The sequence below is a fragment of the Stomoxys calcitrans genome, chromosome 5 (genome assembly GCF_963082655.1).
Source record: "Stomoxys calcitrans chromosome 5, idStoCalc2.1, whole genome shotgun sequence".
NCBI classification, from domain to species: domain Eukaryota; kingdom Metazoa; phylum Arthropoda; class Insecta; order Diptera; family Muscidae; genus Stomoxys; species Stomoxys calcitrans.
In genome coordinates, this window is record NC_081556.1 from 26,413,505 (window position 1) to 26,427,660 (window position 14,156).

At 40.3% G+C, this 14,156-nt stretch overlaps 2 protein-coding genes across 2 annotated transcripts; both read left to right on the forward strand.

Annotated features, from left to right (window-relative positions):
- Nucleotides 1–551, forward strand: LOC106088810 (general odorant-binding protein 56a-like). The gene is made up of 2 exons (XM_013254500.2): nucleotides 1–73; nucleotides 152–551. Exons 1-2 carry the CDS (start codon nucleotides 11–13, stop codon nucleotides 539–541), a joined length of 453 nt encoding a protein of 150 aa, XP_013109954.2. The 5' UTR covers nucleotides 1–10; the 3' UTR covers nucleotides 542–551.
- A 10,480-nt stretch (nucleotides 552–11,031) lies between these two features.
- Nucleotides 11,032–11,541, forward strand: LOC131997859 (uncharacterized). The gene is made up of 2 exons (XM_059369696.1): nucleotides 11,032–11,103; nucleotides 11,176–11,541. The coding sequence occupies exons 1-2, from the start codon at nucleotides 11,032–11,034 to the stop codon at nucleotides 11,539–11,541; spliced, it is 438 nt and encodes a 145-aa protein (XP_059225679.1).
- Nucleotides 11,542–14,156: the final 2,615 nt, after the last annotated feature.

The window sequence follows — 14,156 nt, forward strand, 5'->3', positions numbered from 1 at the left end:
ATCACCCATCATGAAGGCTTTCATAACTTTGGCTGTTGTTTGCTTTGTAGCTTCGGCTGTTGCTTTGGTCACGGTAAAATTTTATTTCATAGCTTCTATTGGAAACCAAAGCATATGTATCTAATAGATTTTTCTACTTTGCTATTTCTAGCCCGTCGATTTGAATGAGGAACAACAGGCCAAGGCTAAGGAAATCTTCGATGAATGTGTGATTCAGGAAAAACTCACCGAAGAGGAGACCACCAAATTGCGCAACAAGGACTATGCCAATCCTTCCCAGAATCTGAAATGTTTCGGCACTTGCTTCTTCGAAAAGGTCGGCACTCTGAAGAACGATGAAATTCAAGAAGATGTTGTACTCGAAAAATTGAGTCCCATCATTGGCGAGGAGAAGACCAAGAAGGCTTTGGATAAATGCCGTGGCATTAAGGGTGAAGATCGTTGCGACACCGGTTTCCAAATCTACCAATGTTTCGAAACTGCCAAGGCTGAAATGGTGGAAGCTGAAAAAGTCGAGAAAGTCGAGAAAGTGGAGCAATAAGAAAATAATGAATTTTAAGCAACTGACTAAAGGATATGAATGCAACAACAAAAAAAAAAGTAAAATGCTTTGAAAAAGATTGAATAAAAATGTTTTGCAAGGTGAAATTTCATGAATCCAATTAATTTTTTCTATATAGTACCAGGTAGGCAGAAATGCTATCAGATCGAAAGAGGAGGCTTTCAGGAATTGACGCTTAGACAAAAATCCCAATACCTAAGGGCTGCGCAAACAGGCAAGAACTTTGTGTGCCAAGGTACTAAGGCGCGAAAAGTTTCTACACGAACAACACACAGTGAGAGAAAATCGAAAAAAAACTAGTAAAAACTATGCCGTGTGAGAACGGGTAGAGAAATCTTTTTTATACCCACCACCGAAGGATGGGAGTATATTCATTTTGTCATTCCGTTTGCAACACATCGAAATATCCATTTCCGAGCCTATAAAGTATATATATTCTTGATCAGCGTAAAAATCTAAGACTATCTAGACATGTCCGTCCATCTCTCTGTTCAAATCACGCTAAAGCCTTTAAAAATAGAGATATTGAGCTGAAACTTTGCACAGATTCTTTTTTTTTTTTGTCCATAAGCAGGTTAAGTTCGAAGGTGGGCTATATCGGACTATATCTTGATATAGCCCCCATATAGACCGATCCGCCAATTTGGGATCTTAGGCCCATTAAAGCTACATTTATAATGCGATTTTGCCGAAATTTGGGACAGTCGTCCTTCTTGGCTCAGATCCGTCCAGATTTGGATACAGCTGCCATATAGACCGATTTCTCGATTTACGATCTTGCCCCGATAAAAGGCGCATTTATTGTCCGATTTCGACGAAATTTGGGACAGTGAGTTGTATTAAGCTCTTCAACATTCTTCTTTAATTTTGGTCAGATCGTATCAGATTTGGATATAGCTGCCATATAGACCGATCACTCGATATAAGATTTTGGGCCCTTGAAAGGCGCATTTATTGTCCTAATTAGGCGAAATTTGGAGCTGTGAGTTGTGTTAGGCCCTTCAACATTCTTTCTTAATTTGGCTCAGATCGGCCCAGATTTGGACATAGGTGCTATATAGACCGATCTCTCGACTTAAGGTATTGGGCCCATAAAAGGCGCATTTTTTGTCCGATTTTGCTGAAATTTAGGACAGTGAGTTGCGTAAGGCTCTTCGACAATATTCTTTAATTTGTCTCAGATCGCTTCAGATTTGAATATAGCTGTCATATAGACCGATCTCGCGATATAAGGTTTTGGGCCCATAAAAGGCGCATTTATTGTCCGATTTCGCCGAAATTTGGGCCATTGAGTTGCGTTAGGCTCTTCGACAACTTTCGCTCCAGATTTGGATATTGCTGCCATATAAACCGATCTCTCCATTTAAGGTTTTGGTCCCATAAAAGGCGTATTTTTGCATCAGTGACCAAAAATTGAAGTCGCATATCTCTGAAACAAGTCGAGAAATTGTAGAGCTCAAGCGGACTTTTCTGTAGGGATTTTCGAGCAGAGTTCAGTAATACAATAAAATATTTAAAATTAGACCATAAATGAAGATTTGGCAGCCCGAACAATTTTTCGAAATACCGAGGTGACAAACTTTAAGGGCCTGCCAAAGGGGCCTTGAAATTTTGCACACGATTTCGTTATCACCTCAGCTCTAACCACTTCAAATTTCAAACAGATATCTCTACACGTTTTCACATGGCATATTTTTTATTAGTATTTTTCGATTTTTTCCCACTGTGCAACGTCAATGTGCCAAAGTTATTGCTGCTCCAAGGGCAAGCAAGAGCTTCTAGTCATTTGTTAAAGAAGTTAAGGGCTAACGAGTGGCTATCCCAACTCCTGTTAAAGATGACCAAATATTCACTGACCCAGTAGATAAGGCGAACCTGCAGCCGGTTCGCTCTTAACCACTCCTTGTAATGAGGAATGTATCGAGCTGGTTCCCTCAGATATATTTTCGATCGCGAGGAGTCAAAAGGGTTCTTGCGAATCTTGGTATATGGTATATCGACACTTACTCTCTGAAAGAGTTCTTCAACGCTTGCTCGTCCACTGCGCAATCTTTTCAACCTTGCTTACCGTGCGTAAGTTTTTCCAGCGTGTTGCGAACGTTCAGACGATACCCCAGATGGGAACGACCAATTGTGGTTTGCTCCGTGCTTTTCAAGGTTATTGAAAGCATGGTTAACCACCGTCCTGTAGGGTATCTTAAGTCCAATGACTTCCACAGCTATAGACAGTATGGTTTCCGCAAAAATCGCTCCACGGTTGCCTTATGACATTTTTGTCGGAACGTAGGAGTCGCTCTGTTCACCAGTTTGGTGAAAGCAAGGTGGGGGTACTGGATATCTCTAAGGCATTTCATAGATTTTTGGCACGGTGCATTTATATCAAGGCTGAACGCATTTGGAATCGGTAATGACTTCTCTCGTTTTACAAAGAGCTTTCTTGAGGACCGCACTATACGAGTTTTTGTGGATAGGTTCTCATCTGATGAATACAAACCGACCGCAGGTGTACAACAAGGCTCTCTTCTTTCTCTGTCTCTTTTTCTCGTTGTCATTGACGATCTATTGGACCAGATTTCGGATCCAATCTCATTCATACTCATTCGACCATAGATCAAGTCTTCGGGAAACTGAAGGAAGAAGGCGTATTATGGAAGTGACACTCTGCCAGGACTTGCTGGCCATATCCAAATTGGGTTGAATGAACAGAGTAGATTTTAATGCAAATAAGACGCAGTGTGGTTTGTTGTCACACAAACGATTCTCTTGATGTTCTGGGCATTAAGATACAAAGTGGTGTCCGTTGGTCAAACCATGACCTTGATCTTGACCTTCTCAATATCTATACTACCTACATCTGGCCGAAGATGGAATATAATTAACATGTATAAGCTGGACCTTCCAAATCATTCTTGGAATTTCTTTCTGGACCGCGTTCAGAGAAGAGCGCTGGTGTTGATTGGCGACGGTAGGGTATCCAACTCTATTGTTTCGCTTGAGCATTGTCGTAATGGGGATTGTGTAACGCTGTTCTATCGATACTTCCATGTGAGGTATTTTCACATGTAAAAACTTCTCCCCAAAGAGGTGTCGCTCTGCGGCTCGGCTATAAAAAGGAGACCCTATCATTGAACTTAAGTGAATCAGATAGCTCTCTGTGATATGTGAGAAGTTTGCCCCTATTCCATAATGGAATGTTCAAGTGCAAATTGGCATATGGACTACGAATGCTGACTGAGGAGGGATTTGAATCCGTCTACTAGGCAGGCGATGCCATAGTACTTCATAGAAGTAAGGATCCGAATCAGTTGTACAGAAAGTCCGAAAAAGTCTTGGTGATCGCATACAACAAGGCTAGACCTAGTGGTCTCGATGTTTACCCCAAGAGGACTGATATCTGCCTGTTTACGAGGAAGACGAAGTTGAGCCAATTTGACGCGCCACATTTTCGCGATAAACGGTTCCGATTTCTGACAAAGTCAAATACTTAGAAGTAATCGTAGACAGGAAACTGAATTGGAAGTTTCACATTAAGGAGCGTACCGAAAAGGCTCACAGAGGTTGGGCACTATGTAGACCGGACAGTAGTCTCGAAATAGGGTTTGAAGAGGAGGATAGTGCACCAGCTCCACAGGAGAGTGATTAGATCAGTACTTTGGTGGATGGGCGAGGCGAAGATAGGAAACCTGGAAGGAATGGAAGTGGTTTCCGATCGGATAACTGAGACGACACTTAAGGTCGAGTGCCAGGCACTGTTGCAAGTGGCACAGTCTTCGATTGACGATGCTCTGGTATTGCCATCTGTAATGTCAGATGTATCAAAGCTAGAGGGCTGAGTGGGCCCAGTTGTCTACATTAAGAATCCAGAGACTGAGATTTGTTTTCGATTGCCTGACCATAATACGGTCCTCCAGGCCGTAATCTGGTCGATGACGGAATGCGTAAGTTGGTGGTGTTAACGCAAGGACGTCGAGTGTGAACATCTTTGCGGACAGTAAACTGGCCATAAGGGCTGAGGTCACGAAGAGTCTTGAAGTGTAGGAAGTACATTAACGCATTTTTTGAGGATGACACGATTCGAATTGTTTGCTTGCAGATTAGACGATTTGGCAGTGAAGGTCAGAGTACTGCCTCCAATAAACTTGGTTAACCCCAAGCCTTTCGGGTTGACGAAGGGCGAGTGAGAGGTGTGGCGATACAACTTTCAATAGTTTTATAATGCCTGACATAATTATTTTCCATGTTGTTAACAAGTTTTGTCACATCTGTCCTCCATATACACCACTGACAGTTATTATGTCTTTATATTCCTCCTCCAAAAATCTTTGCATTCAAAATTTCTTAAATTTCCTCTACAATTTTCATTCACTGTACACATCCGCTTAATGAACGAATGAATGCAGCAAATCGTTCATCTTGGCTTTAATGGTTTTCCTTTTCGACCAGCATCAATAAACGTGATGACTTTTACATTTATTTCACTGCAACAACGACTCCATGGTCGTAATATTGAAGCTCCATAAACTATGCAATGGATTTTTTTTATACATTTTATATTCTCACTAGCACTTGGAGTACTTCACAGTGTATTTTACAATCAATTTACAATGACGATGACTACTACCGGTCATTTGGTCACTTTAATGACACTATCGACTAGCGTCGTCAGCGCCTGGGTCTAGCAAGCCAGCAAGCAACTCATCAACAATAATGGTTTTACATGTTGCTGTTATCCTTGTCGGCTGATGCCGCCACCAGAACCCTACCCTGGTTGGGGGAGCTGTTGTTATTGCTTTTTCCTTGTCCTTGTTAGTGTTGTTAACAAGAAAACATTGTAAATTACGACAGAGACGCGACAAGATTAAGATCGAAAAATCTCATAAAATATTCACAATATTGCACATTGAGCAAAAATCGACAGCGGCAACATCGTCATCAAAAGGGACAATAAAGGCAGTGCTACCAATGAAAATGTCATCGGCTCTCTGGCATGTTGATATCATTTTAGTTTATATGCTTTTTGCGAATATTTTTTGTAATGTCTCAATTCCGGTTGTATTAAGATGTGCACGTTGCCAAAGAAATTGTACATCATTATCTCTATAAAGGAAATTTCATTTAGACTTTTCAGAGAAAATTTTGCAATAAAAATTTCAAAAAAAATTGTATCTAAAAATAATTTTTTAGAAAATGATTTTTTTTTTAATATAAAAAGACAAAATTTTTCTTTCATTTTTTAAAATTGAAAAAAGTAAAAATTAAGAAGAACAGGATTTAAAAGTCTCAAGGCAAGTTTCGAGGAATTAAAAAAAATTGTCTTTGGGGAAAATTTTAAATAAAAATCTTAAAATAAATGTCCGCCATAAATGACATTTTTTCTTAAGCCAAAAAAAAAATCATTTAAATTTTTTTATTTATGATTCTCTTAAAGCGTAATACCATTAAATTTCTATGTAAATGTGGGCAACATTTAGTGTTTTGAGAATATTTTAATGAAGACTGCTGAACTGATGAACTGAATGGTCTAATGTGGAGCATAATCGGTGCAAATATCGGTTGGCCTAGCACAAGTGACTGCTCCATACTTCAGGCAAATAGGGTACTTAATGTACATTTTATGGGATTAATACCTTAAATCAGCAGATCGGTGTATTTGACACTACATATATCTAAAAAAGTTCTATTGTTGACCATACTCGGTTCGGGCATTGATAGCCCACTCAATGCCCGAACCGAGTATGGTCAACAATAGAACTTTTTTAGATATAGTGTCAAATACACCGATCTGCTGATTTAAGGTATTAATCACATAAAATGTGCATCCAACTTACCCGCCCAAATTTTCAGCTAAATCGGATAATGAATGCGGCTTTTAAGCGCTTACGATCCTTAGTCGGCAAATCCATCTATATGGCAACTATATCCAAGCGTGGTCTGATGTGGACCATATTCGGTTCGGATACCGGGGGGCGCAATCCAACTCACTGTTCGAAAATTTGAGCGAAATTGGGTAATAAATTTGCTTTAGGACCCTGAATCCGCAGATCGGTCTATATGGCAGCTATATCGAGATATGGCCTTATTTCAACCATACTCCGTTCACATATCAGGAGCCTCACTGCAACTCACTGTTCCGAATTTCAGTCAAATCGGGTAATAAATGCGCAGTTTACGCGCTTAAGACCCAAAGTCGGCAGATCGGTCTACATAGCAGCTATATCCGAGTATGATCTGATGTGGACCATACTCAGTTCGAATATCAAGTGGCCGTGTCCAAGTTACAGTTTCAAATTTCAGAGAAATAGAGTGATAAATGCGGCTTTTATGGGATTAAGTCCCCGAATCCGCAAATTGATTTATATGGCAGTCATATTCAAATATGGTCCGAACTGAGCCATACTCCGTTCAAATATCGGGTGGTCTACCGCAACATACAATTCCAAATTTCAGCAAAATCAGGCAATAAATGCGTCTTTTATGGATCTAAGACCCTGAATCTGCAGATCATTTTATATGGCACCTATTTGTAGGCTTGGTTAGGTTAGATTGAAAATAGGGTGCGAATACTAATCCGCCCCATGCCACTGTGGATATACACCTAAGTCAGTATTCGGCTTGTTGTGCGCTCTAAATACTAACAAATAACCTCTAAAAAGAACATCTAAGTTAGGAATTCCGTGCTATTTACAAAATACTTAATTGTTTTCCATACCACTCCCCTAATTTGGTTCAAAAAGGCAAATTTTGCCCATGAACGTTTCCTTAAGGAACAGGGGCAAACAACAGGGCATAGTCCTATGTGTCCTATTATGATACCGAAATCTATACTGACTTACTTCCTTTCAGTAATAGCCTCGTCTTCTCACGATACGGATCTCCCCACAGGATTTTCGCCGTCCTACCGACCGTTTCGCTGTTCCACAGTGTTAAATGCGCGTTCATCGACCACGCCGTTAACTCGTACGATCCGAAAGGCTTCGGATAAACCAAGTTTATTAACGTCAGTCCTCTGACCTTTATTGCCAAATCGTATGCTCTTTCGTTCCCTGTTACTCCGCTATGACCCGGCACCAAAACGATGCGGATTGCGCCTTCGCCATCTTCAGAGAGTTAATCTCCTTGATACACTCCAAGACCATTCGTGACCTTGCCGTCGTGGTTGTTATTGCCCTGATTGCCAGTTTGCTGTCTGTAAAGATGTTCACACTCGGCGTCCTCGCGTGAACACCACATCCCCTCACGCATTTCGTGATCGCTCGGACCACTGCCTGCAGGATCGCATTTTTGGCAGACAGTCGAATACAGTTCTCAGTCCTTGGGTTCTCAATGTATACCCCCAGGCCCACTCTGTCCTCTATATGGGATATATCTGTGTAGCATGATCTTCCAGATGGCAATACCAGAGTTTTGTCAATCCAAGACTGTGCCTCTGGCAACTGTGTCTCACATTTGACCTCAAATTTCATCTCAGTTTCCTATCATCGCCCCGATTATACCACGATTGTATGACCAGCTCCTTTTTTCTATCTATGCTTCCAGTGTCTTAAGTCTCATAGCCGCAGTGACAACCTCACACTTAATCTGTATGTCAACGGGTCGCATATCTAGAATAGTCTACAGTGGCCTTCAGGGCGTGGTCCTCATCGCTTCGCCTATGCCAAGACAACATGTTTTCTGAACCTGTTGCATTATCCTTAAGTTGCACTTTTTCTCCATCGCAGTCTACAAAACTACTGAGGCGTAAGTAAGTATTGATCTAATCACGCTCATGTACAGTCAGTGGACTACCTTCGGATTCAAGCAACATTTCGAGCGTACGGCCCGTCTATATAGTGGCCAATATCTATGAGGCTTCTCGGTACGTTCCTGAATGTGGCACTTCCAGTTTCATTTTCCAATCCAAGATCGCTGCTTAGTTTTTGTCTACATAGTGCCCTATATCTCTGAGCCTTTTCGGTACGTTATTGAATGCGGTACTTCCACTTCAGTTTCCAGTCCAAGATCACTCCTTAGTATTTGACTTTGTCAGATATCGAAACCATTTTGTTGAGGTGTGTCAAATTGGCCCACCTTCGTCTTTCTAGTAAAGAGGCAGATTTCAGTTTTTTATGGGTTAACATTGAGACCTCTAGGTCTAGACCAGTCGAATGCCATCTGCAAGACCCTTTCGGCCTTTCTGCATAGTTGATTCAGACACTTACTTCTTAAAAGTATTATAACATCGTTTGCGTAGAAGACGAGTTCAAATGTCTCCTCAGTCAGCATCCGTTATAGGCCACCCATAGCAGTGGCGATAAAATGCCCCCTTGTGGCTTGCATTGTGCCACTTTCTCCCTTTATTTTTGTGTCATGAGACCCATAATTTATCCACCTGTTCCTTAGCATATGGATTATCTAGTCTCTAATAATCCGGTCCACCCGGTACAGGTCTAAGGGTTGGATCAGTGTGTCGGTCCGCACATTGTTAAAAGCCCCCTCGATGTCAATGCATACCGCCAGTATATACGTCTTAGCATCGAAGTATTTTTCTATTTCATGGATAACCTCGTGCAGGGCAGGGTAAACAGCATTACTGTTTGTATTTGAGCAGATCGCTTCGATGTCCTAATCTTTATCATGGTATCCACAATGTGTTCCATGGTTTTGAGAAAGGACGTAATGCTTGTAGGTCTGTAGGCCTTTGGCGTCGCATAACTTGCCTTTGGTGTAGCATAATTTGCCACCCTTGCCTGCTGCCAGGCTTTCGGAGTATAGTTGTTGGCCTCCTTCTGTAATAATGCCGGAAATAATCCATCAGGTCAGGGTGACTTAAATGGTTTGAAGCTCCATTTTCGGTTTGGATATTGGGAACCCTAGTACAACCCACTGTTCAATATTTTAGACACATCGAATAATTTATGAGTTAAAGTGCTCAAGACCCCAAAACAGAATATCGGTCTATATGGCAACTAAACCGTTCAAAACTTTCAGCTCAAAATCTCAATTTTTGAAGGCTGTGGAGCGAACTCCCCCCCTAACACTATTTTTCAGAAACGGCAAATCTGGGAGATGTGTGGTGCGATTAAACTGAAATTTTATTTGTTCTCTAAGAATGACCTAAAACCAAAAAATTGGTATTCAAAATTTTGGGTCGGGCGCATAAGGGGACCGTCCCACCCAAAAACCCACGAAATATATATAAAGAACAATCATGATAGTATGAGATTAAAAAAGGGCATTTGAGAGTAAAAAACGAATTAGGTATCCAATTTTGGGAATAAGGGCTGTGCCTCCCCTAACCCTATTTCAAAAAAGCTCTCGGAGATGGGTGGGACGATTAAATAGAACTTTAGTTTGTTTAAAATAACTCAGAATCAGAAACTTGGTATCCTTATTTAGGGTGGGATATCAGGGGTAGCCGCCTCACCTCCAAAGCCCGCTAAATGTAAGGTTAATAAAGTCATTTGGAAGTCATTAGGGAAATCATTGTACAAAATCTAATCGAATGAAAATTACGCCCTCTATAGGCGCAATGTATCTTAAAGGATACATTCAGTGTCAGTTTGCTTATTATACCCACCACCGAAGGATGGGGGTATATTCATTTTGTCATTCCGTTTGCAACACATCGAAATAACCATTTCCGAACCTATAAAGTATATATATTCTTGATCAGAGTAAAAATCTAAGACGATCTAGCCATGTCCGTCCGTCTGTCTGTTGAAATCACGCTACAGTCTTTAAAAATAGTGATAATGAGCTGACATTTTGCACAGATTCTTTTTTTGTCCATAAGCAGGTTAAGTTCGAAGATGAGATATATAGAACTATATCTTGATATAGTCCCCATATAGACCGGTCCGCCGATTTAGGGTTTTAGGCCCATAAAAGCCACATTTTTTATCCAATTTTGCCGAAATTTAGGACAGTGAGTTGTGTTAGGTCATTCGAAATCTTTCTTCAATTTTTCTCAGATCTGCCCAGATTTGGATATATCTGCCATGTAGATCGATATCTCAATTAATGGTTTTGGGGCTGTAAAAGGCGCATTTACAATCCGATTTCACAGAAATTTGACAGAGTGACTTATGTAAGGCTTTTCGACCTCCGTGTTGGTTCAGATCGGTTTATTTTTAGATATAGCTACCAATATTTTTCATACACAAATGACCAATGACTTGTACTTATAAGTTCACCGAATGATGTAGTGTGGTATAAATTCGGCATCATCCAGCATTTGCGTTTTCCTTAATTGTCTAATTGTAGTTTATTGTAAAGGCAATAAAAGCTTCAGATCTTGCTTATATAATTGAGAGAATGATTTTATAACGAAAATAATGAGGCGATTTTTCTGTGCGAATAAAATAGACAAAACCAACTTCAAAAATAAAATTCAACAGCTCTAAAAACCATTGTATGTTGCTACGACAAGCTCGGTATTTAAGCTACGTGCATTAAATGAAAGTCAACATTAACTTTCAAAACTTGCCATGATGAAAGTAAGCAGCATCAATTCTGTAGTGTTTGGTCTTTTGGTGTTGCTTCTTAGTCTGAATTTGTCGAAGGTAAAACTATATATTGAAAAAGCCCTAATGAAGTTCGTTATCTATATCAACTCATTTTTATGTTTTAAGCAGGCTTCTCTAACCGATGACGAAGTAAAGGCGATAATTGAATCCGCAGGCACTCAGTGCCAGCAGGCGTTGGAACTTTCAATGGAAGAAGCAAAGTTTTTGTTTCCTCAAACACTACAAGGCTTGGAGAAATTTAATGATAAAATGAAATGCTATATGTTTTGCTTCTACCAGAAGTTGAAAATGATCGATACAGATGGGAAGCCTGATAGTAAGGCATTTACGGTGTTCTTCGAAGGGGAGTTTGGGAAACATAAAGAAAAAGTTCAGCCAGCTATTGCCAAGTGTCTAACAGATGTAAGAATAACGGATTGTGATGCAATGGCTAAAGTTGAACATTGCCTTTATGAGAATATATTGGAGCAATAAAAATATTAGGAAAATAAATATTTATGAATATTGAAGTCAAAGTGAAAACCAAAAAATAAATATTTTCTGAAAAAATATTTTACTATTAGTTATTTTTCTCCAAAGAGGAGTCATGCTTTAAGACCATGAGAACTTGTAAGGCGGAAAAATTTGGTTATTGATAAGTTACTAAGAATCAATGGTCTGATCTATAGATCCTTGGTCATACACACACAAAAATATATTGCTTGAAATATCTATGGGCCTAACAAATTTGTTTTACTGAAGAAATACATTTTAATACCGACCACCATAGAATGGGGGTATGCTTTCATATTCATTGCGTTTGTAATACCTCAACCTTGGTTTGCGACCCAATAAAAGTATACATATTCTAGACCTTGAACGAAGTCGATCTAGCCATTCGATCCGCCCATCCCTTTGTCTGTCGAAATCCCATATGCATCGAATGAATAGAGATATCTGCTTGAAATCTTGCGCAGATACTTCTTTTTATGTAAGTCGATGGGGATTGCAAATAAGCCACCATAGACCCATACCAATATGTGGTCTATGGTGGATTTACTACGTCAGTTGGGTCACTGCTACTTGGATCTCATTTTGACTAGAAGGTAAACAATCTATACCATCATCAGAGATTGGTTCGACGGTATCTTCTTCGTCTGTAACTAGCAGCTGGGCAAAATGTTCTTTCCATATCCCTAGCACACTATCTGTGTTAGTTACCAGATTTCTTTCTTTACCGCTGCAGAAGAATTCGCTCACACTCACGTATTTCTATTTACTTTTTCTTTCTGCGGAATAGACGATATCTCTCCTTCATCTGGCTATTGACTGCAAGGGTTGCTCTGTATGCCGCATTATTGGCTTCAGTAGCATTTTGAAACACTTGATCGTACCATGGGTTTCTTGGAGGTGGCTTTAAGTACCCAAGTACGAATTTAGCGACATTTTCCATGGAGTGGACGCCACCGTAGTGGTGAGGTAAGCATGTCCGCCTATGACGCTGAACGCCTGGGTTCGAATCCTGGTAGTATCATCAGACACATTTTCAGCGGTGGTTATCCCCTCCTAATGCTGGCGACATTTGTGAGATACTTTGCCATGTAAAAACTTTTCCCCAAAGAGGTGTCGCTCTGCGGCACGCCATCCAGACTCGGCTTTAAAAAGAAGGTCCCTTATCATTGAGTTAAAAATTGAATTGGACAGAACTCATTGATTTGTGAGAAGTTTGTCCCAGTTCCTTAATGGAATGTTCATGGGCAAATTTACATTTGTAATAGTTTGTCACTGTGCCGGTATATCATCGGGACTTTCATCAAGTAGTTAGGTCAGTGGGATGGAGTATGCCGTTGCCATATGTTGGGTTTGCAGGTTTTCAATGTCCAGCTTTCGTGCGTGTCAGACAGTTTTTTTCTCGCCTCTCTCAAAGGAGTGCAAGCCTTTTATGCAACAAGGTAATACTCCGAATCTATGTTCGCTCTTTAGATCGAAAGTACATCGAACACGTTGGATGAATGACCTCCATCTATTACAAAGTGATAAAATTGGTATTTTACTTCTTGATATGGGGACAATCATGCAGCTTTGTGAATTTGTATACCCACCACCATGGTAGGGAAGTCAAAATATTGATCTGTGATCCCATAAAGAATATATATTTTGGATCGTCATGGCATTTTAAGTCCATCTTATTTTATCCATCCGTCCCTACGTTTAGCGAAATCACGATATCGTTCGAACAAATTCAGATATCCGTTTGAAATTTTGCACGGAGACTTCTTGTTGATGTATTGTAGGTCGTTGGGGACTGCAACTGGGCTTTATCGGTTCATATTTGAATAAACCGACCTCACGATTTGGCATCTGAGCGAATTGGCTGAAATTTTGCACCAAGTGCCTTGCTATGACTCCCAACAACTGTGTCAAGTACGGTCTAAATCGGTCAATAGCCTGATATAGTTTCCATATAAACCAATCTCCCAAATTGACATATTAAGTCCCTGGAGGCCCCAGTTGTTATGTGATTTGGCTGACATTTTGCATGACTTCCAACAACTGCATCAAGTATGGTTCAAGTTTGTCAACAACCTGCTATATCAGGTTGTTGACGAACTTGAACCCCATAGAAACTAATCTCCCGATTTGACATCTTGAACCACAGCAATTGTTGTCCGATTTCCGATTCCAACAAGTACGGGTGAAATATATCGATAACCTTATTTGGTTTAAATTTAGCATGTTGTGTATTGTTAAGACTTCCAATAACTGTGCCAAGTGCGGTCTACAACCTGATATAGCTCCCATATTAACTGATCTCCCGATTAGTTTTCTACGGCCCCTAGAAATTTCAATTTGTGTCTGATTTTCAAAAATTTAGAGCGTAAAACACGTATATGTCTTTAACTGAGTTCATTGGGTTCGTGGGTTCTCAAGATTCGGCCCGGCCGAACTTAGTAAATTTTTCCTTGTTTAATGTTGAAATCTGGTGCTGCTTACTACCATGTTGTTTACCTTCTATAAACCTCAACCCATTATCGGACATCGTGAAGGCAAAATTTTCTGGGCTAAAGAACAGACCAGCCTCCATTTGAATTGAAAGGACGGTCCATATA

What these genes read in the sequence shown, in the direction of transcription:
- LOC106088810 (XM_013254500.2), top strand. Translation starts at nt 11, where the DNA reads ATGAAGGCTTTCATAACTTTGGCTGTTGTTTGCTTTGTAGCTTCGGCT. An exon ending in CGGCTGTTGCTTTGGTCACG is followed by an intron (nt 74 to 151) that starts GTAAAATTTTAT and finishes TGCTATTTCTAG; the next exon opens with CCCGTCGATTTGAATGAGGA.
- LOC131997859 (XM_059369696.1), top strand. Translation starts at nt 11,032, where the DNA reads ATGAAAGTAAGCAGCATCAATTCTGTAGTGTTTGGTCTTTTGGTGTTG. An exon ending in TTAGTCTGAATTTGTCGAAG is followed by an intron (nt 11,104 to 11,175) that starts GTAAAACTATAT and finishes TGTTTTAAGCAG; the next exon opens with GCTTCTCTAACCGATGACGA.